The following is a 27,344-nucleotide window of genomic DNA, read 5'->3' on the forward strand; positions in this document are numbered from 1 at the left end:
GTCATAGTTTAATATTTGCATGGTTAAACTATTGTTTGGAATGCCTTCCAAATTAATCTATTTGTTCTTTAATTTGAAGTGGTATACTAGGGGAGCGTTTGCCTATCCGATATTATCTCACAGGAGGGATGTTTGCCAGTGGACTCTTTACTGCAATGTTTGGACTTGGCTACTTCTATAATATACACAATTTATGGTTCTACATTGCAGCTCAGGTAGGCACATCTGTGTTTCTTTTCCTGTCTTCCCTTAGTCTCAAATACCTCATAAGAATTGTCTTGCTGTAACTGAAGAAAAAATTGTTTAATCAGCAGTTTGTTTCCAGTAGTTGTGAACTAAATGCCTGTGGATGGTGATGGCTGCCCTCATTGTCAGAACTTACTGATCAGAGTTATTTAGCATAAAGACATGAAAGTTCTGTTTATACATAGCTGAAAAATTAATTGAATTTTTGTGATAATTAACACATGTGTGTATGTGTGTATATGTACTGATTTTATGTGTGCTTGTGTATGTATATAATGCCACCTTTTCACTCAGTCAAGGGCCCAAGACAGTGCATATAAAAATATCAAAACATTTCAACAATTAAAACATTTAAAATGATAAAACATTTAAAATAATAAAAACTCATAACCCCAGAACCAGGGAGGAGGGACAATATTTCAGTGTTCAAAGTACTTTTATATTATCTTGCTATCCTTAAAGCAGCACTATAGATTAGGCTAGCATTACACTATTATACATATATAATGTATATAGAGGCTGACAAACAGTGGCCCATTATGCACAAAATGTCTGCTGCACAGCAGGGCCAATGCCCATCCCAGCAAGATTTCTTGTACAGATGTATTTCCACGAGCTCCACTTTAAATTTCCATTCTCCCCACACCTAGCGACACCACTTTAAGTGTGACTTTAATTTTCTTTGCCGCTAGAGTAGAGATTTGCCAGTGAGCACAGCTTTGCCTCAGACATCTTCCCTCCACCCACCACCAGGCCCTCGCACTCCATAAACACCTCTCCCCTTCTCCCTTTTCAGATTTGTTATCACTTCATTTTTTTATTTGATATATTGGTGTAAAAACTTCAAAATCACTGTCTTTTATTGCATTCGAAAACCTCCAAATGGTGGATCAGCCATTTCCCATGCGATTTCACTTCCAGAACACTGCAGTTAACCACAGGCCAGTGGGGGGGAGGGGTCTCTAGGATGTTTAGGAAAGATGGGCTAACCATTTAATAACAAGTCTCTCTCCCCTTTCTTGTGGCAGCAGCAACAGGAAGTGTGTATGTGTGGGCAGAGAATATTAGCTCTAGGACATGATCCTTGTCTTCAGCAGAGTGTGGTCCAGGGAAGTGCTTTGGCCCTTTCTTTGTGTGTGTGTTTGGGGGGGGGGGTATTTTTGGGAAGGGGCTACAATTTAAATATAACTGCAATCAAAGGTATATCGATATAACTGCATGCTAAAAGATGGCAGGGAGATTGCAGAGAAGCTGAATGAATTCTTTGCATCTGTCTTCACCCAAGAGGAGGTGAGGAACATTCCTGCACCTGAACCAAGCTTCTTAGGAGGCGAATCCGAGGAACTAGCGAAGATAGTGGTAGACAAGGAAGAAGTTCTGGCAGCCATTGATAAACTAAATGTTACCAGAAACTTCTGGCAACAGATTGTATTCAATTCAAGAGTTCTTAGAAGAGCCTTCAAGCTATGAAATTAAGCTGATCTTCTCACTCTTTAATATGCAACTTTATCCCTGAATCAGGTAGCTCCATCCCTGAAGACTGGAAGATGGCCAATGTCACACACCAATCTTTAAGAAAGGATCTAGGGGACCCGGAAATTACAGGCCAGTCAGTTTGACATCTGTTCCTGGTGTGTAAATTAGTAGAATCTTATCTATTAAAAATAAAAATTATAAAACATGTAGAAAAGCAAGACCTGTTGAGAAAGAGTCAGCTAATGGCTTTTGCAGAGGCAAATCCTGTCTTACAAACTTCTACTAGAGTTCTTTGAGGGGTGTAAACAGGCATGTGGACAGGGTGAACTGCGGACATTGTCTACTTGATTTCCAAAAGTGCTTTTGACAAAGTTCCCTCACCAGAGACTGTTGAGAAAAAACTCAGCAATGAAGGAATAAAGAGGGAAGTCCTCCCTATGGATTAAAAAAACTAGCTTGAGAAACAGGAAACAAAGAGGGTGTAAATGGGAAGTTCAAGCCAATGGAGAGATGTCGGGAGTGGTGTCCCCTAAGCGATCCGCTTTGGGGACCAGTGCTCTTTAACCTATTCATAAATGACCTGGAAGCGTAGGGGTGGGTAGCGGGTAGGCTAAGTTTGCAGGGCATGATACCAAAATTATGTAGGGTGGTGAGAACCACAAAGGATTGCTAAGAGCTCCAAGCTGACCTTTGATAAATTAGGGTGAGTGGGCTCCAGAAATGCAATGCAGTTCAATGTAGCAAAATGTAAAGTGATGCAACACAGGGGCAAAAAAATCCAAACTTCACATTACACGCCACAGGGGCCAGGGCTATCAGTCACAGACCTGGAAAGGGAGTTAGGCGTCTTAGAAGATAGTTCCATGGGAATGTCAACTCACAATGCATGGCAGCCGTGAAAAAAGGCAAACCTCTATGCTGGGGATCATTGATAGAAAAGGAATTGATAATAAACTGCAAAGATTGTCATGCCCTTATATAAAAGCAGTGGTGCTATCAAGACTTGGAGTACTCAGTGTCCAGTTCTGGTCGCCGCATCTCAAAAAGGATATTGAGGAGATAGAAAAAGTGCAGAGAAGGGCAACAAGGATGATTGAGGGACTGGAGCACCTTCCCTATGAGGAGAGGCTGCAGCGCTTGGGGACTCCCCTTTTTTTTAGTTTGGAGAGGAGACGTGCTGAGGGGGGATATGATTGAAGTCTACAAAATTATGCATGGGGTAGAAAATGTTGACAGAGAGAAATTTTTCTCTCTTTCTCACAATACTAGAACCAGGGGACATTCATTGAAAATGCTGGGGGGAAGAATTAGGACTAATGAAAGTTGGAAAACACTTCTTCAATGCTAACGCAGATTTCTAGGGGTTTGGAATATGCTGCCACAGGAGGTGGTGATGGCCACTAACCTGGATAGCTTTAAAAGGGGCTTGGACAGATTTATGGAGGAGAAGTTGATTTATGGCTACCAATCTTGATCCTCTTTGATCTGAGATTGCAAATGCCTTAACAGACCAGGTGATCGGGAGCAACAGCCGCAGAAGGCCATTGCGTTCACATCCTACATGTGAGCTCCCAAAGGCACCTGGTGGGCCACTGCGAGTAGCAGAGAGCTGGACTAGATGGACTTTGGTCTGATCCAGCTGGCTTGTTCTTATGTTCTTATGTTCTTAAAGGGCTTTAACAAAGGCAGCAATCTTGCAACTACCATGCTGAGAATATTTGAATGTTTGGCTCTTTTCTGTGTTTTGCAGCAGAGGGGAAGGCAGGGAATTAAAGGATCTCTTTAGATAGTTAACAGAATTGGTTTGCCTAGGGGTACCTTAGGTCTGAGCAAGAGTTGATTCTTGAGATATTTTCTACTCACTGCTTCAAATGGACATTTAATAGGTTTACATTTATTCCCTCTCATCATTTGGAGCCTCCTCAGTTTCTCATGTGATATTTTACTATGTACTTATACAACCTGTGCAGGTGTGCACAAAAGGTTAATTTCTAGAGGCAGTTTAGATTGTAATTGATTAAACATAGACTGTTCTTAGAAATCAGATTACTTGGATGTCACCATAGAAAAGGGGGGGGGGTAAATCTAAATGTGTCTGAAAAGCATACTTATTCTTTAGTTACTCAATTTCCTTGTATCTGTGTTCTAAATAGGATTGAGGGTTCAAGGAGGTGACCAGCAAAAGCTCCCTTGAGCTTATCAATGTCCCAATCGTGTTTCCAATTAGAGGGCAAAAGAAGCAGGAACACAGGAATTTAATCCCATAGTAAAGGATTCTCTAAATAGTAAAAACAGACAAAAACCCTTCATGCATACACTTTAATGGGGGAAACTGTCAAGATTAGATAGTCATTGGGTAATATGGACTATAATCAATGACTTACAAAAGGTTAGGCTTTTAAACTGATTGCTTAAAAAGCCAGTTGGGGAAGCCTTTAAAAACATGAGTTTTCCACAGTCTGTGCTAATGTAAGTTTATTTAAATTAAGCACTCCTAAATGTTGAACCATTAGAATTAAAAAAGGACAAAACCTCTCATTTGTACCTTTCCAAAGTTGGCAAAGGAACTGGAAAAGTTCTCCAAGTCCTTAGAAAATGCTTAGTAATTCATTAATTGATAATCTGATCTTTGAGATACCCAGAGTTGTAATAGAGAGTATGGTGTAATAGAGAGTATGGTACAGGTGAAGAAAGCATATAACTGTTAGGATTGCCTAAATGTTGTGGTCTCCCAAAATGGAGCTGGATATTTTTAGAATGGAAGATCATCCTCAGACAAATATAATGTTAGTGAAGAATGTCAGGGATTCTTTGGATGCAGAGCTTGCTGTATGGAATCCCCATCCACACTCCACTTTTATTTCCCATTTAGCCTCTAGTTCATCATTTATCTGCCCTCCATGCATCAATATTTCTTTCTCCCTAATGTCTCCCTAATGTCTACATCTATTTGAATTGCAGTCTCTGCCCAGTTGTTTTGTGGGAAGTATTCCTTAGTCAGCTTTCCACTTCCCTTTCCCTCCTTTCCCATTCTTATCTACGATTCCCTTCTTCCCCTTCCTTTTCCTTTTCTTTTTGATTCATGTCCCTTAGTCAGATTTATTGAGGCACTTAGTGTGATAAGCTGTGTTTATATATGATTTTATTGTTGTCAGCTGCCCTGAGCTTGTATGAGGAAGGGTGGCCTATAAATCAAATTACAAAAAATAAGAATAAACATATAGAATGAGTTCAAGGTTAGAGTATGCCCTTCAGTTGAACAGCAAATAGATCTCTTAGCTTTCCAAAAACATCCAGGAAGATTGTTGTGATAAAGAGCAATGCAGAAATGAGAAGATGATAGGAGCCAGAGATGAACAGATGCCCGGTATTTGTATACTATTTTTTTAAAATGATGCTATACTTAAAAGTAATACAGTTAATTTTGGTGACAAATTTAACACAGTTCTGAAGATGCTTTTTATTATCGTCGTGTACAATTTAGCATGCTGTGGTTGGAATATTGAGTTGTCTCAATATAATTACTCTGTTAAAATATTTCAGATTGCGAATGGGTTGGTACAAACTACTGGCTGGCCTAGTGTGGTTACCTGCATTGGTAATTGGTTTGGGAAAGGAAGGTAAGCTTACTATAACCTGTTTGTCTAGGGTAGGGGACATTCTAGTCAAAAACATTTTAGTCAAAATGCTACATTACTGTGTTGAAGTTATACCACTGTGGTATAGTGGTTAAGAGTGTTGGACTAATATCTGAGAGACCCGCTCATGCCATGGAAATTGGGCCGGTCACTCACTATCGGCCTAACTTAACTGACAGAGCTGTTGTGAGGATAAAGTGTAGGAGAACAGAACAGTGTAAGCCGCTTTGGTTCCCCATTGGAAAGAAAAGAGGGGTACAAGTGAATTAGTTAAATAATATTTTGTCAGTCTCACTAATAACATGCTAGTGTCCCTGTTTGTGTTTTTCTGCACAATTTTATTCATATATGTTTTCTTTTTCTGATACTAGTGAAAACAGTAAAATATTAAGAGATTTTATGTTCCTACGTGAAAAATTATAGTATGGTGGGCTTTCTTATTGGCAAGCATATACTCAGGCCCTTTCCTCACAGGCCAATAACAGCACCCTACGGACGGCAAAAACGCGGTCCCTAGGGAACTGTTCGCATGGGGGCGCAGCTGCATTGCAGCAGTGCCGCCCTCGCTCCCCTCCAGCGGCGCGAAGCCACTGTTTCCCAACTTCGCTCCCCGAGCGAGGTTTTCTGGAAACAGCGGCTGGAAGGCGCCATCCCCCCCTTTCCTGAACAACTTACCTTCCCTGCAACCTTCCGGCACGTCGCCCAGAGCTGTTGCACAGGGCAGGGGGCCATGTCCCCTAGCCTGGGTGACATGCCAGAAGGTCGCAGGGAAGGTACCGCCGCTAAGCATCGCCTCTCCTGCCCCCCTACTGCCTTCCCCTGCCCCTACCGTTGATCGGGGTGCATCGGCGCGCATACATCGTGATGCACCCCCAAACGCGGGCCAAGGAAACGGCCTCAGTCTCCTGTTCTCCCATTTGGTTGCGGAGCACTCAGCTGGAATGTGGAAAGTATCCTGAATAAAGGGCTCCAATCTATTACTTAATTTCCCTGGTTTACCCACAGGTTTAATTAGACATTCATACGGCACAGTTTGCACAGGTCCTGTGCCAGTTCCTGTGTATTTCACTTTGTTGAGGACTTACACAGGCCTATGCTTGAGGACCACAACAGTTTTTCATCTTAGCCAGCCTCCCTACCCCTACCTTCATTCCTGTAGTTCACAGGTGTCAAACTGGTGGCCCTCCAGATGTTATGAACTACAGTTCCCATCATCCCCTGCCAGCATGATGATGGCATGGGATGATGGGAACTGTAGTCCATAACATATGGAGCACCGCGAGTTTGACACCTGTGTGTTCCCTTGACCTTTCTCCTGCTCCTGTCCCTTCCCTTCCTGTTCCCCCCTCTTTTTGTTTTACTGGCTGACCATCTCTAAAATCCTAATTAAGGTTGAAAGATGCCATCTGGATTTTTAAGCTAATAAGGTTTTTAGTTTAAATTATATAGTATGACATTTTAATTTTATTGTCTTTATGATTATCAGCCAGCCTGAGCCTGACTACAGAAATCGATCAATCGATCAATCAATAAAGTTAGAAGTGCCCTGCATTTCTGCACCGTAGCAAGTGACATTACTGAAATGAAAGACTAGAACCCCACAATTAGATCTGCTTAGACATACCATAACTTTTAAAGTATTGTTAAAATTTCCTGGTTACAGTTATTAATGTTTGCGAGAAGGTTAATGGAAACCTATTTTCTTTTATTATAGGAGAGGTCTCATAATGGGATTATGGAACTCACATACTTCAGTGGGGAATATTTTGGGATCCTTAATAGCTGGCTACTGGGTATCTACTTGCTGGGGTCTGTCTTTTGTAGTGCCTGGCATTATAATATCCATAATGGGAATAGTATGCTTCCTGTTCCTTATTGAACGTAAGTGCCCCTGTTCAAATCCATAGATGCAAACTTGAGTGTCTTCTCTGTTAAGAGTACATGTGATTAAGAAATAATGTCTGTTCTAGCCTCTATGTTGTTGTACAATGTCTCTATTGTGTGGGGCACTGCCCTAGCGTACTAAAAGTCCAGGAGACTCAGCATTTGAACAAAAGAGAAGATGTGCAGGTATGGGAAGGGGAGATAGGGCAAGAGAGTGGGTGCATAATTCCAATCTTTTTCCCTACCTCCTGGCTTGGTTGTAGGAACTGCAGCAAGGCTATGGGTAACTTTAGTTTGACACAAAGTTAAATATTGCAATATCTCAAAAAGAAGCAAACCTTTTTGTACAATATTCAAGTATGTATATAAGGTACTATGTGTTTGCAGTGTTTTACAAAACAAATCTCTATTTCTAATAGCCTTATTTTCTGATTCTTTATTTCAGATCCAAAGGATATAAGCATTGCAAGCACACCAACCAATGTAAACAAACACAGTTTTGTGTTATAACCATTGCATTATCTTTGGGTTCTATTTTATAATACTGATTTAAAGTTGGACATTTGAAGGGGTGGAGAAAAGCAGATGTTTCAAAGCAAGAACAGGGAAAACATCTTTTGTTTTGAGGAAGAATTCTGTGCAAAGTTGCACAGTTACACTCTGTTTGGTGAACACTGGCTTATTATAACAGGGATGGTTGAGGGACTGGAGCACCTTCCTTATGAGGAGAGGCTACAGCATTTGGGACTCCTTAGCTTGGAGAGGAGACGTCTGAGGGGGGATATGATTGAAGTCTATAAAATTATGCATGGGGTAGAAAATGTCGACAGAGAGAAAATTTTCTCTCTTTCTCACAATACTAGAACCAGGGGGCATACATTGAAAATGCTGGGGAAAAGAATTAGGACTAATAAAAGGAAACACTTCTTCACGCAACATGTGATTGGTGTTTGGAATGTGCTGCCACAGGAGGTGGTGATGGCCACTAACCTGGATAGCTTTAAAAGGGGCTTGGACAGATTTATGGAGAAGTCAATCTATGGCTACCAATCTTGATCCTCCTTGATCTGAGATTGCAATGCCTTAGCAGACCAGGTGCTTGGGAGCAGCAGAAGGCCATTGTTTTCACATCCTGCATGTGAGCTCCCAAAGACATCTGGTGGGCCACTGTGAGTGACAGAGTGCTGGACTAGATGGACTCTGGTCTGATCCAGCAGGCTCATTCTTATGTTCTTATGTGGTATTTGGCCATCTTGTGAAGATCTCTACAAGTTTTTAAAAAGATGTTTATGTTGAAATCTTGCCCAAGCTTTCCCAGTGATCTTGAGGCCTGATTCTGTGTACAAGTTCCACTAATGCAGAGCCTTTCTCCAGTGCAAGGCACCTCACTTTGTTGGAAGAGCCATTTTTGATCAAAAGGAAGGCTTCCTGCACTGAAGAGAGATTCCCCGTGATGGAGGATAAATGAATTACTTCCAAGTTGCAATTTTTAATTGTAACTCATCTACAAATGTGTCTTTCAGAATTCAAAAAGTTACATGAATGGATCAAATAGATTCAAAATTCAGACACCAAAGTTCAGCACTAAGGAAACAAGCAGATCTCAGGTAATGCAATGAATTTTCATATTTAGATTTTCCACATCTTCTGTATGAAAGCAAGTTGCCTAATTACTACAAGAAGAAATACAGTTCTTTGCAAAGGATATTCTTACGTATTTGCTTTAACTTTGAAACTGCTTCTGCTTTCAGTTGTGTGGTTCTATAAACAAATATAAGTAGCTCCAAACACTGCTGTTTCAAAGCCATAAATAGCATGCAGCTCCAGCTAATGTACTGAAATCCAATGTTCACAATCCAAATCCGAAGTGTTCACAGTACACAAAGGTATGTTAATTGTTGGTTCATAAAAATATGCAGCTTTTGACCTTTACTGAATTAAGTTGCATCTTATGCAGGATCCAGAGATGCAGTGTCTGTTATCAGACAATGAGAATTGTATGAAGCCACTCAGTCATAACAATGGAGTCTGCAAAGGTTACGAAAATGGACACTCAGCTATAAGCTTTACTGGAGCTTTGCAAATACCTGTAAGTATGTTCGCCCTCTTTATCAAATCACAACTTGTGACCTGGTCTGCATTTCAGTCCACAGCAATGTAAAAATTGTTTAATAATAGCCTCTACTTATCTTCTTCAGAGATTTCCCTCCTTTTGCTAACACTGTCCAGCTTAATTCAAGATAGAAATATTTAGTGGAGTTTTGTCATGTGGCCAGTTGTTATTCTCATTTCCCCAAAGCATAAAGTACCAAAGGAAAGAATCTAGAGAATCTTAATAACCCAGTCACATGAATCTCATGACACTGTAGTTCAGGCTAGTAAATGTAGAGCAAAAACATTACAATAAATGCTGCCAACTGATGGATGCCAGGCTCAGAAGCAGAACCTATTTTACAAATGTGGCTGCCTTTAAATGCTGATTAACCTGTCCACAAGCTCAGCAAGCCAAGAAAGTATGAGCAGGAGCTAACACTGGATAGCTTTTGAGTCACCATCCTGATTGCTATTTCTATGCAGAAACACAGCTACTTATATTGCTTGTCTTAAATTGCAAACAAAGAATCAATGGCATCATACAAGGTGGTCAGCTCAGAAAAAATGAGCATCTAAAAGACAATAAGTTTTGTTTCTCATACACTTTATTTGCAAAAACTAAACCATCCATTACAGAAAACAAAGTACAAGGCCAGTCTCTATTTCTTCATTTTATTTTCCTTCTTTTAACATTTTTTTCCTTTTTTTAGGGGGTTGTAGAATTCTCCCTGTGTTTGCTATTTGCAAAATTGGTCAGCTACACTTTTCTTTTCTGGCTTCCTCTATATATCACAAATGTAGGTAGGTATCTTTTTTTGATAGAATCATGAATCATGATAGAAGAATCAGAGTCCTTCGGGGGTGGGTGGTTTATTACATTGAACAAATAAATAAATATTTCAAAACAATATTTAAAAAGTGACCTTAGTATTTAAGTACAGATTGCTGGGGTTTGAGAGGGTAAACCTGTTTGATTTGTCTAAAGATAATAGATTTTTTTATGTTATTCCTATTGTCTAAGTATACATTTTGGATGTCAATGTTAATGGGTTTTGGGTTCTTTTTAATTCTTGATACATGTATAGTCATTTCATAGAATAAAATAAATTTTCTAAAAAAAGAAAAATGAAACCTGTATGATCAAATAAAGTTAAAGCTTAATGACTGACAAGTGGGGTAATATAATATTGGTGTCTTTTACTATATTTGTAAAAAAGAAGACCTTTTGCTATAACAGTGATAATTTTGGGAATTAGCTAGAAAAGTTTTGGCTGTTTAAAAAACACAAGTTATGAAAAGTAATAAAATAACAAGAAAGGTATACATCATGTGAAAAATGTCAAATGCCATAAGATGTCATAGTGGAGAATACAGGAAGCTGTTTTATTGTGCATCAAACCATTCTTCTATCAAGGTCAGTCTAATCTACTCTGACTGGAAGTGGCTCTGCTTTAGGTAGTACCACTGCTCTACTCCATATATTCTTGTGGCTATGCATTCTTATGATTTGTGTTCAGAACTGCGTGCATGTAGCAGTCTCATTTCTTAACAGGGAAGGTTACCGCACCATGGATAGTTTTATGGTAATGCTGAAATATTGTGTAGAGTACTATACAATCTCCTCTCTCCAAATGCTCTGGACAGTATTTCAATATAGGAGTGCAAATTTGAAGCTGACTTTCAAAGCGTGGGCACGAGGTTTTGCCGAGCCCTTATGAATGATACATTTTTGGTTAGGCTATCTTGTTGCTTAACTTAATTTTGAGTCAATAGCGTAGCAAAAATTGGTGATTAGCATGCATTCTGAAACTAAAGCGTAGGAGCTGCTTCCCAGAGAGAGACACTCTACTTGTGTGTTAAAGGGGTGCACTTGTGCATCACTTCCAAAGGGGGGTGGTCAAATCTACCAGTGAGAGTAGCGTACGGCCACTCTGGTGGATTTGTCCTCCCTAGGGCACTTACTGCAGCGAAAGGTCAAAACCACCGGCAGGAAGCCACTGCTGCCCTCTCCAGCACTGGGGGCAGCGCAGGATGCTGCAGCAGCATCCCTGCGCCTCCACTGCTGCCGCCGATGCAGTAGGGGTGGGCTGGGGATGTGGCTGGGGGAAGAGCCAACTTTAGTCGGCTCCTTCCTGCTGTTCACTGCCTTATGCTGGCAGCTGTTTGTTTAGACTTAAGCCGGTGAAAAGGCTGTATAAATCTGTACAACTTCTTAGAGACTTCCCAGAGGCAGGGGGGCTTTTTCTCTTTGCAAGCCTTACAATGCTGCTGGGAAACCTCTCTGGGAATGGGGGGGGGGGGGCATGGCCATAATGGGGATGCCCATGAATTATTTATGGTGCACACCCTTGCCTCTTTTAAGAGAGAGCACCATATTTGTACATCATATTTTAAGAGAGAGCACAAATATTTGTACATCATAAAATAGGGCCTAACCAGTGGTGGGATCCAAAAATTTTAATAACAGGTTCCGATGGTGGCGGGATTCAAACAGTGGCACCGCCGCACACGCACACACCTCCAGTCCCTATTGGGCAAGGAGGTTGCTTTAGTAACCCCTTCTCGGCACTCAGAAAAATTAGTAACCACTTCTAGAGAAGTGGTGAGAACTGGTTGGATCCCACCTCTGGGCCTAACCCAGGACCTCTTCATAATATTCCAAAATTGATGTTTTTCCATTGCATGTGGAAGAAAGGATCTTGGGCAGTAGCTCATTGTATTTACCAGGTAATTGCTTGTATCCAATATTGTAACTATTTGAGGGAGATAATTATTACATATTGCAAATCTGTTAAAAGTGCTCCTTTGAGGGGCTAGTTTTATGACATTTTAAAAGACCCATCATTTTTCTTTATGTCACTGGCAGATAACCTTAATGCTAAAGAAGCAGGTGATCTTTCCACACTATTTGATGTTGGGGGAATATTTGGTGAGTTTGAATATTACTTTCAAGTCTACACATACATAGATTCCATGTTTTTAAACTTGATATTCTTACCCTGTGATCCTATGCTAAGCTACTCTGGTCTAAGGCTTCTGAAACCAGGGGGTTTAGAATGTTTAGGATTGCACAGTTATGTTCTTAGACTCAGGATCATACAAGGGTTGAATCCCCACTATCGTCTTAGCCAGGTTTCAGAACACAAACTAACCAGGTTTGAGGGACAACCTCTCCATTGCTTGAGTGGCAGATTCAGTTTCTGGCGTTCGTTCTCCCCATTAATCCGCGTTCCGGCAGGACCTGGTTGCAAGTGGCATAGACCCCATTAACACGGTTCAGAGCCTATCCAAGGGGAGGGATGAGGTTGAAACCCTGACTCGTTTCCCGCCCTGGAGTGTAACATGGAATCTGGGTAACCGATTGCTTCCGCTTTTGCGATCGGCCAGCAGAAGGGGACGCAAACTTTAAACAGTCAAACGTGTAACTTTGAATCGTTAATAGTTTACACAGGTAACGATTAACTGTTTGCCCAGTTAAACAGTTAAACGTTAAACTTTTACACGCTGGTTTTTTTGATCGTGCCCCTATAATGTACGTTTTTCCAGTGGGGAAAGGTCCCGCCCCATCAAGGCACGCCAGCCAATCAGGGGAGACCGGCAAAGCGAGTTCGCCTGGTAGTGGGGATTGCTAAGAGTTCTGCAACCAGGTGTGTCTGCTGTGTGCTCGCTGCGGTGGGGAGGGAAAAACTCCAATGAAGAGGACACCGTTTCACAGCGAGCAGGTTTGGATCTGCATGCAAATTTCAAGTGGGGATTCAACCTATGTGACACTTAGGAGTTATATGTCTGGAGCTCACGGTCTATTTCTTTGTAAATAAGAATTGTTCAGGTGACCTGTTTCAAATCAAGACTGTAATTTGAGCTATGAGGAATTCAACCTTTTTGCTAACTTTGTTTTTCCCACACTGAAATACCTCCATAGAGTTGCTATTTCTCCTGTTTGGACAAGCATACAAGCTCTGTGTTTACGAACGGGATCTTGAATGAAGCTTTGCAGCGCTATTTCAGGACAGGAAAACAACATCAGTGGAAGGATTATTTTCTCTTTCTCCCAGTGTATCATCATCTCAGTTCAAACTGCACCCCACCTAGCTGTTGTTTCCAAAGGAAAACAAAAACACTTGGGAGCTCCAAAAACAATTCCCAGCATTTTGTCTAACTTGGCTGCCAGACAGGTTGTCAGGTTCCCCCTGACCACTGCTGGGGGCCGTAGGCTTGGGAAATTCCTGGAGATTGGGGGTAAAGCTTGGGAGGATTGGCACTTCAGTGGAGTACGATGTTGTAATGTCCGCCCTTCCAAACATCCATTTTCTCCAGGGAAACTAATCTCTAATCTAGAGATGAGCTGCGATTTTGGGGGATCCCCAGGTCCCACCTGGAGACTGGCATCCCTACTGCCAGAGCCACAGACTCATTCAGACATTCACTGTGGTTAAAGTGCCACATGTATCAGTTCCCCATTGGCCATTTTTATGCATTGTTTAAATGCTTCTGATGTAGGCTTTTTCCAATGGGTGTATGATGCTATTTCTTCTCTTTGTCAGAATATTTATGTAGACTATTTGTTTCTAAGTTCTTGCTGAAGCTTTAACCCACAGAAAAAACGGGAACCTCACAGTGACTGCCCAGTGACTGAGTCACTTCCTTTTTTTGTTCTGCTACCTCTAACTTTTTCAGTAAGCTGCAATCTGACCCTAAAGGGTAGCCTTACCAAGCCCCTACTATCTTTAAGGCTTTTTTGCCCCAGGGACCAAAATTCCATGATAGTCATGATAGGTAAAGAGCAAGGTAAAGAGATAAAGATAGGTAAAGAGCAAGCGGTATTGGTAATATATTGTGTGGATCTAATTCTTTCCACATATCCAATCCCATGGATAAATCACATTGAAAGGCATTTATGTAGTCTTACTTGGAGAATGAGCAGATCAGAGTGAACTTGTGAAGTAATTCTTTAAAGGCAAGAGCCAGAGAAAAGATCTTGACTTCATGTGTTCAGCTGTTGAACTGACAGCAAGAAAAATGAAAGGAAGAATAAGGCACCTCTGGCAGCAAGTGCGATCTTGGATCAAAGGATAGGTCTCAAGGGATCGTGACAGAGTGGTAATGATAGGATTTGGTAACAGTCTGGAATTGGCAGTAAAGAAAATCAAAGCAGTTAATAGTGAACCTGAGGTTACATTCTTGTAGATCCGGTGGAAATAACAATGAACTCAGCGAGTGTCAGAAAAAGAAGGAACGCTATGAATGGAAGGAGTGACTTTTTTCACACTCAGCTTGAAACATTAATGGGTAAAAATTGTGAAATGTCTAGAGACAGAGACTGGATAAACTATGACAATTCAGCATTCGGAAAAACTGATTTGGAAGTAATCAGTGTTAATGGTGATGATAGCTATCTAGAACCACCAGAACAGAAAGAAAGAAAATACTGTAGAAAACTTTGAATTCATGTGTGTGATGCAGATTAATGTTTTCCATCTCAAGCATCAGCACAGGAGAAGATGCCAGTTTTTGTTAATTTTTTATCTTTTCTTGGTTATTTATAGCTCTGAAATTGTTTGGGTTAGTTTGATTGATTGATTGATTGATTGATTGATTGATTGATTGATTGATTGATTGATTGATTGATTGATTGATTGATTGATTGATTGAGGAACTGCCCACCCCCAAAGGGCTCTGGGCGGTGTACAGTAGATATGAATACCATAATACAAATACGACATTGCATAATTCATTAAAAATTCATAATTTATATATAAAACATATAAAAACACAGCAGCATCCAATATAAAATGGCGGCGCCCGATCCAAAGGCCAGGAGGGGACAGGCCGTGCTGACAAGATGTTATACTGGATGTGCCAAAAGTGATATGGCACTCAGTACAGGGGTATCCGGGGGAGGAAATCCGCAGCCGGCCTCCCCAAAGCCCGGTGGAACGGGACAGTTTTACAGGCCCTGCGGAATTCACCAAGGTCCTGCAGGGCCTGTGATTGATATATGCCTTTTAAAAAAAGAATTTATTTTAATCTAGGTAAATATGCCTGTTATGGATTTTTAACACCGTTGTGAATATATAAAACATGCTATGAAGTCTTCCTCTTACCTTTTTCTGTAGGTGGAATTTTGGCAGGCATCATATCAGACCGACTAAAGAAAAGGGCTTCAACTTGTGGCATAATGCTATTGATTGCAGCACCCACGGTAAGACGTGTTTATTATTTCTACAGTGGTACAAACTCATACACACGGCAGATTATATTCTGCCAGTTGATACTGATATGGTGAACACATTTTTATTATAAATATTATTTTTTACTAAAATATATGTGTGTTTTCTCAACACGTATAGAAATTGTTAGAAATCTTAGAAATGGTCACAATTCTGCATAACACAGAAATTATAAGGGCTTCAATCCTATTTCTCTAGGTTTCAGAACCTGAAATAATTCTGATTCATGGATTAATATCTAGCAAGTTAGTTCTTATTACTGAAAATCTAAAGTGCCATAATAAGATTAACTGGTTCTGGTGGGTTTTCCGGGCTGTGTGGCCATGGTCTGGTGGATCTTGTTCCTAACGTTTCACCTGCATCTGTGGCTAGCATCTTCAGAGGTGTATTGCAGAGGAAAGTCTGTTACACACGGTGAAAACCTTCAACAATACATTAAGATTAACTGTTTGTTGCTTGTGTCTGTCTCAGCTATATGTATTTTCTGCTGTCAGTAAAAAGGGCCTTGAAGCTACCATAGGTGAGTTGTCATTGTTCGGCAAACTTTGTACATTTCCATTTTCATTTGTAATGATTAAGAAAATATGTCAAGGAGTTTATTTTCTAGTTCCCCAAAGGAATCACTGTCCTGAACAACAGGCTAAGACTATTATTCCTAAGTATCTTTCTAGGCCAATTCAGATATTACTTTATTCTGATTTCTTCACTCGGGAATCTTCTGGTCGGGATAGTGTCATAATTAATGAGCCATAATTAGCTACAATAATTTAATTTGGTTCTCTGCAGGCAGCTCATAAATTGAAAATTGACTACGCATAGCTGTGTCTCACTTTATCTTTTAAGTGCTACTGGATATAACTAAGATCATGACATGGGCTGACTACCATCATCACTTGCTTTTAGCCTGTGGTATTTCTTGCACAAATGGAAGAATAGGCAGGGAAGCAGATGTGATTGCTGGCTGCGTCATGTTTGCAAGGCTCTAATAAGCAAAATCTATGTGGCCATCAGTCTTTTTCACTGTGTAATTGTATTCTAAACTACTGTTTTCAAGTATGCACCCAGAATAATATGTTGTTTGTTGTTAGATGATCATGTTTTTACTTTGTTAGTTATTTTGGCAAATATTATTTATAATCTTACAAACATCTTGTTTTTAATAAGTATATGTTCATAATTGGTCTTAAACTCCATACATTTTAGCCATCATAAATTTTAAATGTCTAAGGGGTGTGTGAGTGTGTTTTTGTTTTTTTCCCTTCCTCTTCTAAGTCATGCTTCTCTTCTGTGGAGCTCTTGTAAATGGTCCTTATACACTGATCACAACAGCTGTCTCTGCAGATTTGGTGAGTGGTTTTACATTGTTCTTGTAACTCAGAGTCCCCGCAATGAATTAGTCATTGGCCCTTTAATAAGACAGCTTCTGTTCTGTGAGGAATTACTAATATGATGATCATCCATTACAATAAAGCAATAACCAGAACGATAAAAATGCAGTTGTCACATTCAATATTATAGAAAGGCCAGTCCCTTTTAAAAATTATTAGGGTTTCTTGCAGCTATGTTGCACTTGGGATTCCACACAGCGTATTTAATGCAACCGGAACAACAGGGAAACCAATATTGAACTATCTGTGGTTTTCAAATAATTACATAAGTAAAAGACCAAATGTGATACCTTGTAATTAAACTCTGTAGACACATTAAGTTCTATATATGAGTTCATACCTTCTCACTATTACAGTTTGTTTTTACTTTCAGTGTACAAAACAACTTTTGTCTCTTTTACCTTTTGTGTTCATTATATCTTACAAGTGGGGACCCTCAAGAAACTTGCCGGAACAACTATCCCATTGCTTTGCTTCATATGCTCTCCCACTACTTCTCTCAGTCTCTCAGTCTTTCTTCTTTCTGTCATTCCTTTCCTTACACTCTCTCTCCTCCATTCTAATCACTTTCTCTTCTTCTGCCTTTGATCCCATCACTCTATTTCTGCTCCCCATCACCTTTCCAGCTGCCAAGCTGCTTCCCCCTATACAATCAGCAGCGGCGGCAGCAGCAGCTCTCCTGGAATCACAATCGATCTCGCAACTATAGCGGTCATTTCCCCTTAGGGAACCTGCTCATTGTCATCCAAAGATCAGCTGTAATTCTGGGTGTAACTTTAGCCCTCACCCAGAGCAGTACCAATTCTCCTGGAGGATATGGAGTCCTTGCAGGGGTGGGATTCTATCTATCTACCGGTTGATTTATCTGCCAGTTTGCTAGATTCCTCCTCACTGCACCCTTCCCCTCCACTGCCCCCTCCCCCCCCCCCCGCACACACATTTACCTGGTTGCTGCAGAAGGGGCTGGGCTTCTTTCACCCCCAGGCTTCTCTGGGGCTCTAAAAGCCCCTGCGCTCCCCTTCCAGGGAGGGCAAGCGAGGGGCCTTTCAGAACCCTGGAGAAGCCTGGTGCCTTGCCACCAGGCTGCTCCGGGGCTCTAAAAGTCCCCTTGCTCTCCCTCACCTGGAGCAATAGGCGAACCTAGCAAAAAATTGTGAACAGGCTGAATCTCACCACTGAGTCTATGGCATTATACCCATCTGAGGTCCCTCTGCTCCTCACACTCCACCCTCGCCAGGCTCTATCCCCAAAATCTTGAGGAATTTCCTAACCTGGAATTGGCAACCCTGTCTTTTTCCCACCCAACAGTCAACCTACCTTTATCTGCTCCTCTCACTTCAGCTCCCTCTCTCAACAGCCTCTACCTAGGAATCTGTGGCCCAGTTGTGTGGTGCAGGCTACTGAGCCAGATCCACTTACATCATAGGGAACACTCAAGGACTTGTCGGGTAGCACCTCACTTTCTCCTGTATCTCTCTCCCCACAGTATTTCCTCTTTTCATCCTCCTAGAAACCATCTTACTCCCTCCTCATTCTCTCCTTCTTAATTATTCACCAAATCTACCTTTTATCTGCTTCCCAACTTCAGCTATACGCAGCATAGTGCAGGTGGACTCTAATCTGGAGAACCAGGTTTGATTCCCCACTTCTCCACATGAGCAGCAGAGACTTATCTGGTGAACCAAAATGTTTTGGCAAAAAAGATAGCTAGTTTAGCAATCCAAATAAAATATTTTGAGGAGGAAATACAACCTTTTCAAGATATTGAAGGGGGGAAGCTATGCAGAACTCCTCCCCAGAATACTTTTATTTCTGTCCTGAAGACGTTTTATTTGTGTTGAGTAGGATGGGCCAGTAAGTTTTGAAAGAGGGAAGAAAGGGAATAAAAGAAATGTAAAGGAGAACAGTATTAGTATTCCTTGTGTTTAAATTACTGAGAACAGAATGGGGTTTTTTTCCTTGAAGGGTACCCATAAAAGTCTGAAGGGAAATGCAAGAGCACTTTCTACAGTTACAGCCATTATCGATGGAACAGGCTCTGTGGGTAAGCTATGTATTTCCCATGTATGCGCTTCTTAAGATCAAAAGCCAAACTGTTCCTAGCATCTTCTATTTACTCATTCTGTTTTCCAGAGCAGAAATTAGACCCAAAAATCCTCAGATCTTCTTCATCAGGTGATTTAAAGGGCAACAGAGTATGTAGACTGTGGCTGATGCTTACATGTGCATCAGCTGGAAGTGATCCAGAAAGTATGTGTGTGTGTCTGTGTGCACATGTGCAGTTCTTGCCTTTCCACCCCCTTCTCCCTCAGTGATGTCTACATTGCTAAGGGATTATTCACTACAGTGAAAGAGAAGGATAATGGGAGGGAATCTTTTATATATAAGCCTAGCTTCCAATATTTTCTACGCAGTGGTTCTCAACCTTCCTAATGCACGACCCTTTAATACAGTTCCTCATGTTGTGGTGACCCCCAACCCTAACATTTATCCATTTTACAGATGGAGAACACTGATGCAGAGGTCTTAGGTGACCCCTGTGAAAGGGTCGTTCGACCCCCAAAGGGAACCCGACCCACAGGTTGAGAACCACTGGTTTGGAGTATCTTCTCTTTTAGGAGCTGTTCCTTTATGATCTTATGTCCTTTGTATACAGTACTCAGACAACTAACTGTACTTGGGGAGTCTTTACACCACTGGAACTTCAGGCGGTCATTAGTAAACTGATTTACATAGAGAACTAGTTATTCCAGGTCACCTATGAGACTAAATCCACACTGTGCCACATCAAGAATAATTTTCTACAAATAAGCCCAATTGCATAACTTGTGGATTCTGAGTAGATCTGCTTAATATTGCTCCCTAAAACAGGCTATAAATTGGTCTTTCTACCACTCACTACTAAAAGGCTAGATCACTGCAGTGTCACTCATAATTACTATAAGAAGTAGTTGCTTGCGCTTAGACGATACTGAGTTGTAACTGCCAGTTTCATTTCTCTATAACCACTCGCCTCTTCCAAAGGATTATAAATCTTACTGATTAGGCTGAGACCTGTTAGAATCCTCTCACATCAATACCCACTAGAGAGTAGGTTGTTTATTTACACACAATGAACATTGTTGCATTCAGAGCAAAAAAAATCCCATTGTTTCTAACATTATTAGATGACAATTACAACTGACAAAGGAGGGGGTGCAAATACTGAACTAAAAACATAACTGGATCCACAAATCCACATTCTTTGTTACAATATGGCCGATAAACACAAGGTGTTTGCTGCATAGTGGAAGCAAATGTACACAGTGGCAAGTTTTCTTCTATGGATGTATTTCCTCCAGCCCTGCATTCACTTTCCACTCTCTGCATGGCAAACCAATCCACTTATAGCACGTTTTTAATTTTGCTTCACTTCCAGAGTGAGACAGATTTGCTGGTAGCCACAGCGTTGCTCTGGACCTCAGTGTGAAATGTTTGGACCTATTTTGTTTGATGATGATAAAGGAGCATGGTGCAACATGTGGCAGTTGGTGACACTACTCAAAGGAATAGCCTTCTTGACTTTCTGATTCAGTGACTCGTAGTATACACACACAACCTACTCTCCACTCAAATCTCAGACACCTAGAGCACCTCAGTAGCTTTATATTCCAAATTGATTAAGAAGAATACCTTATGAAGTTACTGTATACTTTCACCTACTTTGTAGTTCTTGTTGTTGCTTGTGAGAATTTTTTGTCAGCCTGGTCAACCATCAATATCTGTGATTCATTGTGGGTCACCCTTGATGACCAAAAGCTATAACTTTATTTTGTGCTACTTGGACAGCACTGATCCACTAGCAAATTGCTAGTACTACAGTGTTGTCACATTGAAAGAGTAAGGTTTCATGGTACAGAGGTGATACTTAGAAGCCTTCTCCAAATACACTATTTGTCTGTGCTGAAATTTTATTAACACACATATATCTAGTTGTATTGTCTCCTGAAATGTATTCGTTTAATGTATGTATACTCTGTTTTAGGAGCTGCTCTAGGACCTCTGTTGGCTGGTCTCCTGTCTCCTACTGGTTGGAACAATGTTTTTTACATGCTGATGGTATCAGATGCCTGTGCCTTACTTGTAAGTCATGTTGTGCCATAGGCCTTCTGCACCTCATGGTCTAAGTTATTTTAAACATGGACTTCAATTTAATAATCTGTCACCAAGGTCAGTTCCATAATGTGGGCACAGATGTGAATTTGAATTTTCTGAAGCACACAGGATCCATTACAGTTTAACTACAATTGGGTTTATATAATGTGTGCTGTTTGCATAATGCAGGCTCATCAGAAGAATTGTAATAAGTATGCTAGGTAACCACAGTTAAAGACCAAAGACTGTGTTTGGGTGTTGTTGTTTTTTGCCTAAACAGCATTATGGATGGTATTACAGTAAGGTTAAATTGATCTCCCTGTGTACAGTACTACAAAATAGTTTATAAAGTCTCATTTTACCAAATGTTTCGAAACATATTTTAGTACAGGGATGCTATTTATATAGGACATATGTCATTTAATTTAAATTGTATAAGGAAGGTATAGTGGTGGGTTGCTGTTCATAGCAGTTGTTTTCCCCCATTGCTGCTGGTTTGACACCATTTTATCCATGACTGCCTTCTTTCACAAGTTGAATCAGCAATCAAGTTATTATGAGATAAATGCTTCCTATCTTACTGTTAACTTGTGATATGGTGTCACCACAAAGTTAGTTTGGAATGAGGCTGTTTTCACTCTGGTTGCCGCAAAATCAGTTTGGAATGAGGCTGGTTTCACTCTGGTTTCCATGAGGTCTGTGGTCCCACACACACCCAAAATTACCCAAAAGTAGAGAGCTGTTCAAGGGGGCAAAAATATTTGCAAATATGCTCCCCCTGTTTTGAGTAACATAGTATTATTTCAGTTTTACAGTTTGGACTTAATGCATTAGATGTAGACTGATTCTGCAATGATTTGAGCATATTGCTGGAATTTAATGTTGAAATGACATCAGAGGGATAGACAGGCCGATATCCATGGCTGTGCAAAAACATCTAAGTTCTTTTGCATTTTTCTAATTTTTGTAACAGTTACAAATCTGTTGCATTGCTTATTAGATCCATCATGCTAGTCAATTACATTGCTTTATCATATGTAAACACCTTGAATCTCAATTACAAAATTGGTAAATAAATAAAAAGCACAAACAAATAATGATGGACTGACAACCACTATATTCATTCTCCACTCCCTCACCCCTCATGCCACCAATGAAGATTTCCTGGCTATGGCCCTGGGGATATAAAAGGTAAATGGCACTTTCTGAGAGAGGGATGTACTTGACAAGCCAACCAGTTTTCCAGATGACGTGGACTCCCTCTGCTGTCTTCCTCAGCAACCTACACCCACGCTTTGTGTTTTCTGCTAATGTTTAATAGTACACAGTTCATTACAATATGTATTCTGGGTGGCTAATTAATTAATTGATGATATATCACGTGTGTGTTATAAAGCAGTCTGCTAACCATGCAAAATCCATTGTAAGTATGCCCCATGCCTACAGTGGAGATAATTTCAGTTATGGAATGACAAGCCATTTGTTTGTTTCTTTGTTTAGGTCTAATGTTCTTATTGAGAACTTTGACAATGTGAGAAATGTCACTCTGTGCCTACAGGAAATACACTTGCCATTCTCTACCCCCTCGCCACCCCCCAAAGCTACTGTACTTGGCAGGCAAGCATAACCAAATTGCTTCTTCCATTTCTGTGCAGAAGCTGCTTTGGGCACATATTTTTGTTAAGGTTCCAGCTGGTTTTTCATTCCTGCCAGCCCCTTTTCTCGGATTTTAACACATTTTTAGGCATTCATCTAGCTACATTATTTGAAGAAACTGACATGATTTGAAAGAATAATTTATATGTTGCTTTTTTCTCTGACATTTGACTGGATATTTCATTTGTACAGTTCTTACTGCGTCTTATAAAAAAAGAACTTCGTTGTGGGATGGCTCAGACCTTGTAAGTTTTTGATCAGATTTCTGAGTGGCATAGTCATTTTATTTTTATTTTGAGTAGACGTGTCTTTCCATACAGTAATAATTATGTATTTGTTTTATTTTCTTTCTTTTGATTGCTGTTCTCCTATCCCTGCCCCCCCCCCCCATCAATATGTTTGCTATCTGTAAAAGTAAAATACAATAGGTTTTTCACATTTGCTGTAGGAGACGTTTTATTTTTATTTTTTTCATGGTATATGTTAGATTCTTGAAAGGGGTGGCCCTCTTCTGATTTTTACATTTCAGTGTGCTGCTTTTCTTTGGCAGCATAAGTTTTGACACAGCAAAGTGAATATAGCTTTTGCAGCATAATTTTTCTCTCCTCCAAGCTATAGGCAGATACATTCCTTGGATCACAGCCTTGCAGTGCTTATGCCTCTAAAATCAGAAGAGTTACAAATCTGTGAAATTAAATTGGATCTGGCCCATGTCTGTCTGAGTCTGTATCTGGCACAAAGCACACTGAACTGGCTTCTCAAAGGAACAGGCTATGGGGAGTGTGTTAAGTCCATACTCCAATATGGTATCTTCTTCACTGCGTTTGTGTTGGCTTCCAAACACACTGCAAGGTGCTGATTGTAACCAATGAAACCAGTAGAGAAAACTGATACTTTTTACTAGTATTGACACTAACAGACCCATTAGAAGTGGGGAATCCCCCTCTGGAGCTGGCGCAGCCCTGCACCAACATTGGTGCCCATCCTGCCACCACAAGGGGCAAATGCGTCAGCTGGGGGGGGGTGTTACCCCAATAGCCAGGCACCACACTACTCCACAGCACCCAACCCAGAAGCTGCTACCTTCACCTAGGCCTGCTGGTGTAAAACGCTGTGCCGACTTAGCCAGGAGTGTTCTGGGGGTAGACAGGGGGTATAGCTGGCATTAGTTGGCTTCCTCTTGGCCTTTTACCTGCCAGAACACCACTCTGGGGGTTGGGGATTATGCCACCCTGTACATATATGTAAAACTTGTGCTTGCTGATCTTTTTCCTTATTTTATAGGTTTAAAGAACACTGATTTTCAGACAAGAAGAATAGTCTTTATGTGCAATTAAAAATCTTATTTTTGAAGACTGAAGCTGTGATCCAGGTAGCCTGTTATTTACCCTGTGAAAGATGCTGCTGTGTTTAAAGGAAAGGAGATTCCTGTTGCACATGTTTCTCTGGATTGTGGCCTTTGTGAGAATATTCTTTTATATTTGACTTGAACTGTATTTTCTAAACCAATGTTGCACTTATTGAAAGGAAGCGTGTACTGCAATCCAGATGGAGGGATGCACAGAGGCAGCCAAGGACTTGTGGTGCCGTACTGCTTCCACGGGGAATTCGGGCAGCCCAAAAATGAAGGAAAGTTTAAATCCCTCTGGCCACCCAAATCACTCCATTGAATAACCAGGCTTATGTAGCACTTCTGTGCAACATAAGGGCTGGGGCTGGTGTTCCCAGGCTGGAACGCTGGTGGAATATAAGTGAAGTCAGCTCCACCCTCAAAAACACCCCAGCCCACCGATGCCAGTGTAGCTACGCAGTGACCCAACTTCTGGGTTTGCCTGTTATGGAGCGGTGGGGTGGTGGGACACTGGCATTTTTACTTCCTGTGTCAGTATGGGTGCCTCAAATGCCTGTAGAGGGGGCAAACACGTTGGTGTGGGCCTCTGTCACTTCAACAGCGCAGTTGGGCCCACCCCCGTTTGCATTCGGCTGCCTAGAATTCATCTCTCTCTCTCTTTCATTTTTTTGCACATATACCAATATCTCAGGATAGTGAGCTTTCTCAAATAAGAGAAAGGAGCTGTTGGATATTTTATGCCTGAACTGAGCCAAAGAAAATGTGCCTTGGTATTAATTTGGAAATACTGTCTAAAGTAAATTTTGTGCTGCATGATTTTATTTTTTAAAATAGAATGCAAACAGATCTGAGAACAAGAAACTAAGAAAAGTAATTAATTTCAGGTGCTGGCTTGAAATGTGCTAAGAAAAATTATCAAAGCAATGAGCTAAGTGTCCCTTGTGTTGTGTCTGAGCTTGCTATCAAGAATGATCATTGTAGACTATAGGCTGTATATTCTGTTATAAGAAAGCAGGTTGCCTTATTAACTGGCATTAATGATTAACTTTTCGTACTACCCAACCCCAGAGCCAATATCCAGTATGTTAAAGATTGGAATTGAAGATCGACAATGGCAAGTGTACAAAGTAATTATGCTGCCATTATCCAACCACTTACTCCTGGAGTTTGTCTCATTGAATTTACTGAATGAACAATTTGAGGACAGCCATCTTAGCATTTACTGTTAGCACTTAGCTAACACTGAGGCAGTAGCATTGGCTGTTCCACTAGATCAGGGGTAGGGAACCTGCGGCTCTCCAGATGTTCAGGAACTACAATTCCCATCAGCCTCTGTCAGCATGGCCAATTGGCCATGCTGACAGAGGCTGATGGGAATTGTAGTTCCTGAACACTGGCGGTATCTGAGAAAACAGGCACTGCACTAGATCTTTGGTACTGACTAAGTGATGTTGATTGAACAGAAAGGTCAGTGATCAGTTCTTAAGTCTTGACATGATTTCCTTGTAAAGCTGTTTTTGAAATTATTTTGACCTATTATAAATTCATTGCTTAAAATTTGATCATCATAGACCTGCAAGTTAAGACTGACCAACACATTTTAATTTAGAAGATGAAGATTACACCTAATCAGATGTTCCAGAGTGCACACACAAATAGTACAAGTAGGGGTTTAACATTTCTGTTCTGCCCCCAAGTGAATCTGGTTTTGGTGCCCTGTACTTGGCTAGGACAGAGTGGGGGAGACACAAGCCCGGTTCAACAGTTCAACAATAGGTTTATTACTTAAGAGAATCAAGACCCTAACTCCCCCCTTGGGTCTATCTAAATCAGAGTACTGACTTGTCTTGAGCAGATTTGAAGCTGTACACTATGTCTTCTTTTGGCTGCTTTCAAGAAAGTCCACTGTGTCTTGCTTCCTTTTAGTTCTTTCAGTCTTTGTCTGGTTCTAACTACTGTTAACCTTAACTTGTGCTCTATGGACCACTATAAATGTCACAAATATTCCAGTCTCCAGCTACCCTTGGCACCTCACTCTGACTGACTGGGTAGAACTAAAACAGGGGTTTGCTGGGTAAAAAAGGAAGACTGCCTATTGGGAAATGTCTTAAAGGGACAGGGGCTAACTAACCCTCCCTTAGAAGACTTAACAATGAACTAAACCCCTGCTAACTATGGGGAAACTGAAGCTTAATGGGGAAATAACAACAGCCTCTGTGGGGGCATGACAATTTCACTTTGTGTATGCAGAGCTTGTTTTCAATACTGAATGGTGATTATTTTTCTTTTGTGGAGCTCTGTGTTCAACAAAACATCACAGAAGTTTGCATTATGATTATTTTTTTCCTACTTATAAGCCTTAGCCCAAGGTTTCATACAAGTGAACAAAACGCAGTGATGGATTTTGATCTTTCACTCTGAAGGCAGCTTTATAGCAAAATGTTCTTGATAGAGGGACGGATCCATCTGTGAACAGCTACCACAGACCTCCCTGGCAATGAGACACAATGAAGGATGCCGCGCCAGTGACCTTAAGCACCTGCCACCAGCATAGCAGAGGCAATCCAGAGGCATGGCTGGGGGATGACCCAGCATTAGCCAGCTGCCACCTGCCATCACCCCTGTTATGCCGCTGGCTGAGAACCCTGTTATGTCGCTGACTTTCGCCATCTTTTCAGCACCATGAGTCCATTAAGCCCAATGGAGATTTCCAGCAGTGAGGAAACTTTTTCATGTTGTAGCCTTCCTGCCAGCAGCAGGAAGCTTCCTTGGGAAGCAGAGTACTGACATGGCACCACAGCTGGGTGCCCAGCCTGTTGGATGGGCTGCCCTTCATTCAAATAGTTAAACTTAACTATACTACCAAGTATTTTCTATTTCATAGTCATAGTGACAATCTTCTACAGGGTAAGAACTTTAATTTGATACAAATTATGTATAAGAAAAATAACTTGGATATCTGGCAGAAGCACAAATAGTGTGACTTCTCACAGTATACTTTCTTTCTGACTGTACTGTAAAATCCCATTTCAGTGTGAAGCTTCTTTCTGACTGACAAATGTATAAAAGAATTTTAAAAGAAAAATATATATATTGTATGACATGCAAAGATAGTTTCAGTATGTATACTATTGATGTATATTTATTAAATTTAGGTAAATGGTTCTTCTGTGGACTAGCTTATTATTTTTATAATACTCTTAATACTTATACCAAAGGACAGAGATGTAACATGAGCCCAAGTTCC

At 40.8% G+C, this 27,344-nt stretch overlaps 1 protein-coding gene across 2 annotated transcripts in view; it reads left to right on the forward strand.

Moving 5' to 3' along the window:
* Positions 1–25,362, forward strand: part of SLC37A1 (solute carrier family 37 member 1) — a 38,940-nt gene extending 13,578 nt beyond the window's left edge. For both annotated transcript variants that reach the window (XM_048495654.1, XM_048495653.1), the window contains 15 exons: positions 80–215; positions 5,266–5,342; positions 7,075–7,241; positions 7,690–7,727; positions 8,768–8,851; positions 9,202–9,333; positions 10,049–10,139; positions 12,205–12,267; positions 15,455–15,540; positions 16,040–16,088; positions 16,841–16,914; positions 18,922–19,000; positions 20,981–21,078; positions 22,939–22,991; positions 24,031–25,362. In XM_048495654.1, coding sequence (XP_048351611.1) covers positions 80–215; positions 5,266–5,342; positions 7,075–7,241; positions 7,690–7,727; positions 8,768–8,851; positions 9,202–9,333; positions 10,049–10,139; positions 12,205–12,267; positions 15,455–15,540; positions 16,040–16,088; positions 16,841–16,914; positions 18,922–19,000; positions 20,981–21,078; positions 22,939–22,991; positions 24,031–24,046 — 1,243 coding nt within the window. In that variant the 3' untranslated portion in view covers positions 24,047–25,362. The remainder of the gene's footprint in view (positions 1–79; positions 216–5,265; positions 5,343–7,074; positions 7,242–7,689; positions 7,728–8,767; positions 8,852–9,201; positions 9,334–10,048; positions 10,140–12,204; positions 12,268–15,454; positions 15,541–16,039; positions 16,089–16,840; positions 16,915–18,921; positions 19,001–20,980; positions 21,079–22,938; positions 22,992–24,030) is intronic.
* The last annotated feature ends 1,982 nt before the right edge of the window (positions 25,363–27,344 follow it).

Source organism: Sphaerodactylus townsendi, linkage group LG04, assembly GCF_021028975.2.
Source record: "Sphaerodactylus townsendi isolate TG3544 linkage group LG04, MPM_Stown_v2.3, whole genome shotgun sequence".
NCBI lineage: Eukaryota > Metazoa > Chordata > Lepidosauria > Squamata > Sphaerodactylidae > Sphaerodactylus > Sphaerodactylus townsendi.